The sequence below is a fragment of the Dipteris shenzhenensis genome, chromosome 7, assembly GCF_047967505.1.
Source record: "Dipteris shenzhenensis isolate YYH24624 ecotype China chromosome 7, Dip_SZ_1.0, whole genome shotgun sequence".
In the NCBI taxonomy this organism is placed as follows: domain Eukaryota; kingdom Viridiplantae; phylum Streptophyta; class Polypodiopsida; order Gleicheniales; family Dipteridaceae; genus Dipteris; species Dipteris shenzhenensis.
In genome coordinates, this window is record NC_141602.1 from 22,158,059 (window position 1) to 22,163,314 (window position 5,256).

The 5,256-nt window shown below is 50.0% G+C and overlaps 1 protein-coding gene across 1 annotated transcript; it reads right to left on the reverse strand.

Annotated features, from left to right (window-relative positions):
- Positions 1 to 2,988: 2,988 nt before the first annotated feature.
- Positions 2,989 to 4,900, reverse strand: LOC147900101 (uncharacterized). Its single transcript, XM_087376579.1, has one exon. It carries the CDS (start codon positions 4,891 to 4,893, stop codon positions 2,989 to 2,991), a length of 1,905 nt encoding a protein of 634 aa, XP_087232705.1. The 5' UTR covers positions 4,894 to 4,900.
- Between the last annotated feature and the right edge of the window lie 356 nt (positions 4,901 to 5,256).

Below are 5,256 nucleotides of genomic sequence, written 5' to 3' on the forward strand. Positions count from 1 at the left end.
ATCCTGTCATATGGCAACTAGGGTAGCCACGGGTGGAACCGATGCTCACCCATCACAAGACTGCAGCGAGCCACCCAAATGTTCCAAGCCGTGATGCTGGCTACCACCTCCCAAAGATTGTCCTCCTTAGGAGGAGGAGCTAGACTATTAGGGGAGACTACCTCGTGGAGTGCAATCCTCTGGATGCTCTGACCCTGTATCCGACAGGCTGAGGAGATCTCATCAATCTGAAACGCGTGTCCTCCCTCTGTCAAACAAGCCACCATCCCCCAAGTGTAGTCTCTATGAAAACTTTACATACGTGTCTTGGGCTCCCATCCAGATCCTTGCTGCGCTATGATAGCTCCACAGGCAATGCGGGATAGTCTCCAAGACACCATCGGAGCAACAATGGCTGTTTGACAAGAACCGCGGAGGAGCCGATCCAAAGCCCAACCTGATCAACAGGGAGGCCTGTTGTTGTCCTTATCCCCCCCCCTATCCCCCCTCCTCCTTCCCCCCCAGACCCCTCCCCCTCCTCTTCACTTCCCCCTCTCCCTCCAGGGTTCCCCCCCCTCAGTCCCCCCTTCTATGGTCACTCTCACCACCGGCCCCCCTCCCCATGTCCCCCACGTCCCTACCCTTCCCTCTACCGCCGTCCCCCCCTCCACTTCAGCAGCAAGTTCTTCTGCTTCGACACCCTTGTCAGCAGACAAGGGAACAATAACGTCCCCTTTTGCTTCCTCATCGCAACAGTAGATTCGTCTAGAGAGGGATTCGGAGGGACAAGGCTCGTCCTCCCAATCAACAGCCCCCAACCTCTAACCTGGGCGTCCCTTACCGTGGGACTTCTGGAGGATAGAATCCTGGAACTATCTGGAGATTCCGAACTCATATTCTCTATCACTGGAGGTAACACTCATGGTCCTTCAATCCCAAAAGGGGGGTTTGATCAGTGCAATGGGATCTCAGACACACCTCGTTTGGAGATTTTGTTTTGCCTCCATAGGGTTGAAGAGTCTCTATGATTAGCCCTCTGCCTACGGCATTTGCGGGCCTGCTTGCTTGGTTTCTTTTTCTTCTTAACATGTGTCTAGTCCCCTGCAGAGGGAATAATTCATGGGATCTGAGACTCCTGCTACTCCTACCTGAGAGGACGTTGAACTCGGGCTTGCTGACTCTGCCTACACTACGAAGGAGGGAGGGGGAGGCACACGAGGGAGGCCACGGGGGCAATCTTTGACGAGGTAACCCATCTATCTGCACCAAAGATACTAGCCTGGTAACCCGGAGACCACCCTTCTATTGCTCTTGCCTGAGAGGGCGCTGAACTCGGGCCTGCTGACTCTACCTACTCTGCGGAGGAGGGAGGGAAAGGCGCACTAGAGAGGCCACGAGGACCATCTCTGGCGAGATGACTCATCTGTCTGCACAAAAGACACTGGTTTGGTAACCCGGAGACCTCCACCCTCTGGCGAAGTGTGCCCCCTTCCAAGGTCTCGAGAAGGATCAACTTTAGAAGGGACTCCAGGCTCTCAACCACCAGTCTGATCCTGGGAACTCCATTATCTGCTAGAACAGAGGCAATCGTCTTTGGCGGAGACTCAAGCACTGTGCCAAATGCCCGACCAATGAAAGGGAGGATGGCTCCATACTCCTTGGGAAGCCCTGAAAAGCGGAGTGTAACTGAAAACCGTGGAACATGGTGTGTCGTATCCATGTCCTCCATTGTGAACCTATGATACCAAGGAAAGAGGTAGACAAGGTGCGGACCAAGGAGTACGAGACTCTGGTCACAAGTATCAAGGTAATGTCAGAGGAGCTCAGCTGGATGAGGAAAATGCCTCCTCCATAGATGGTGACCTCTTGGATGTGGTCTCCCTCTAATGCCAAGCTCACCTAGATCCACTCTCGCACCTGTCTCCGTGTAGACGTGAGGCCCACAATTCTGCCTACAAGCACCTTGTCCTAAAGGGACTGAACTGCTTGTTGTATCTGTTGCTTGTCAGCTGGGAAAAGAAGAATCTTAACGGCTGTGGGATTCAAGGGTACTGCCATAGAGCCCCTCCGGCCAAACCAAGGGTCACCAACAAGGTTTTTCTTTCGTCTTCATAAGCACAAGTGCTCCCGCTGCAAGGAGGGAGAAGAAAAGGAAAAAAGAGCACCAGAGGGAAAGGCGGAGACAAGGCGAGGCGGAGGGGACAAGGACAGAAGTGAAGTAAGGAGGGCAAGGAGGACGGGCGACGGGAGAGGAAGGAGGACGAGAAGGCGAGGGGAGAGGAGGGGAGGAGAGGCAAGAGGACGGAGAGGAGATGGAGAGGGGAGCCAATGGGGAAGAGAGGGACGCGGGAGGCAGAAGAGGTGGAGGTGGCGGGGAGCGAAGGGAAACGGGGTGGCGGAAGACGCAGCAAGCGGAGGGGAGCACAGCAAGCGGAAGGGGAGGCAATAGAGGCGAGCGGGAGGCAACGCAACAACGGACACAAGAAGGGCGGCAAGAACAAAAGGGGCGGCAAGGAGGGCAAGGGAGTACAGAGGGGGTGGAGGCAACGGGGCAGCCAAGGAAGGCATGGCGTCAGGGGGAGCAACGGCTCGCAGTAGCAGTAGCTCGAGGGCTCAGCACTCAGCTTTCTAAAAGCCCACCCTAAATAGTATCCACTTATGTTACTTGATCAATCATTCAAAGGATGTGATATCGCAACATGTCAGTTCATTTCAAAGAGAGAAATTACGATTGTCCTATGCACAATCATTCAAAGGATGTGATATCGCAACAACATGTAAGTTCATTTCAAAGAGAGAGCAATTACAATTGTCCTATGCACAAGTCCATTTACAAATACAATACCACATAAATTTTTAATTTAAGAAAAACAATTTCTTGTATATGATGCAACCCATGCTAGGACGGCACCCTTATTGATCATCCAGGTGCTGGTTGTGTGGAAAAAGAAATTTTCAACAAGCCACAATGAGATTGATTTCTTTCAACAAGCCACAATGAGATTGCTCCTATTGCACTTGTAGGTGCCTGAAGATAGCTTGGATGACAGATATTTCTGAGCGAAAAACACTTTTTGCAGTTTGTCTTTGTTCTTCGGATTTATTGTCTCTTAGCTGGGTGCTTAGTTTCGAGTGTTCTGTCTTTTGTCTCCAATATGGCTTGTGCGTTATTGTTCGCATGAATTTGTGGGTACAATGAAAATGAGGATATGGAGAGGATGTACCAGGAGGATGTAAGGAGTATCTGAAGTCATGTCCGAATCCCCCTACTACTACAACACACTCATCTTTATCTCCAAAGAGACGGTTGGTTGTGGAAGAGTTCAAACGCATAACACCGATCTTGTGCAGTTCTTCGTCCCTTTTAATGCACACCATCACCAAGTTACGTTGAGAAGGTTCTCCTGCCTCTTGCTCACAGGCACCCAAATGTAACCACCAGGAATCAAATTCTATCCAGTCTGCAGAAGACGGGAGACAGGAGCTACCCTCAACAACAGCTAATGCCAGCCTGACTTCACCTGTGTTGTAGTAGCTACCCACAAATTCCACAATAAGCTCCAGTTCTGCATTGCTGCTGCGGCAGAGTTGTACTTCTCCCCGGCTAAATATTTCTTCCCATTGGAGGCCTTTGGGGTCGTCGCCATAGCCCAAAGATACTTCCGTGTAGCAAGCCGACTCCAATGCTGGTAGCCTTAAACGAACTTGAACGAGTTTCCCTGCAAGCCCAATTTTTCCAGCAGTTGTTACCTCTTTTACAACCACACTCTTTCTGAAATTCATTAACATGGTCTGCCAACCATATATTCGATCCTTAGTGGTGCTAAAATCCGGAGCCCATGACATCCCTGTGGCTCCATAAGCCTTTGCATCCAGAGCGCATAGTTGTATCAACGCATCATCATCCCGTAGCAGCTTCGCGAGACCTGCAATCTGCTCATCCAGGGTCTTCCCTGCCTGCACCTCCCTCAGATCTTTCACCGGTAGCAGACCCAGTATAGAGAGCACTCGATCCTCTTCCAGTGAGCAATTACGAGCTGCGATCTCTGACACCACCTTAAAGGCTGGCCATCTTCGTGTTTGTAGAAAAGCCCGTGTCTCACCACCATCAGGGCCAAACCTGCCAAACCTACTACCAGCAACCTCAGAAGCACGTGCGACAGCATTATCCAGGTGCAAGGCTGCATGAACAAGAGTCTCAGCACGCATCAAGGAGAAAAAAGCCTCCCGATCTACAAAATAAAGAATGCCCGCCTCATCCTCTATAGAGACCTTTCGTATCAAATTTGTGCCACATTTAGGACAGCGATCATCGCTTGTTATGATCTCTCTGAGGTCCACATATTTCATTTGTGAATTATCTGGCTTAGGGAGAGCTTGAGAATCCAATTGCCGCACGGTGCATCGACAGTACCCAACATGTGACCGTTCGATCACATAATTCACAAGTTGTATGGTTGCAAAATGTAATCCCGTTACTACAAAAGTGAGTGTACTAGGCAGCAAGAATTCCTGCAGTGTCCATGCCCTTGAAAACCAACGAGGAACTGGATCTTGGCCGTCCGACCACAATCGGAATCCTCGATCCACACCATGGGTAGAAGCATAGCATCCCTGGCTGCACTTGTAGTACTCACCCATGCTTGATATTTCTCTACTCTTCTCTTTTATATCCATCTGATTGATGCATAAAGTGTCCATCCAAACCAATTTCACTCCATCAGTAGCGAGTACATTTAAGAATTCTAACATCTTCTGGTAGCAGGGCTCTTCAGAGAAGGTGGCCAGTTCCAATGCCCACCCGTAAGGGTCTGTTAATCCTCGTAAATCGGCGAATGAGAAGTAGTTGCGGACCTCCTGCTTTATTCGCTCAGAGAAAACAAGCAGACCTTCAGTCCAAGTGTGTGATATCATGTGGAAATTCCAGTCATGTGGTATCTTAAAAACAAACCGCTCCCTCGCTACTGAGGGTGCCCGAGACATCAATGACACGTAAGGGCAGCATTGATCTCAAAAAGGTTCTATTCCTCCCAAATTAGGCTCCATTTCTCCCAAAATAAAACCCCATTGGCAGAACCCCATTGCTCCCAAAATCTGTAAAATATGACGTCATTAACATAACCCCATTATTGACAGCCCATTACTCCCAAATATAATGATCTGATTGGCACGACATCATCCACCAGCCTCAATGCTCCTGACCCCAATGCTCCCAGTTTGTTCAGCTTCATCTCGGAACTGCAGGTGGTCAATAAGATGCAACATTTAAGAAGACTG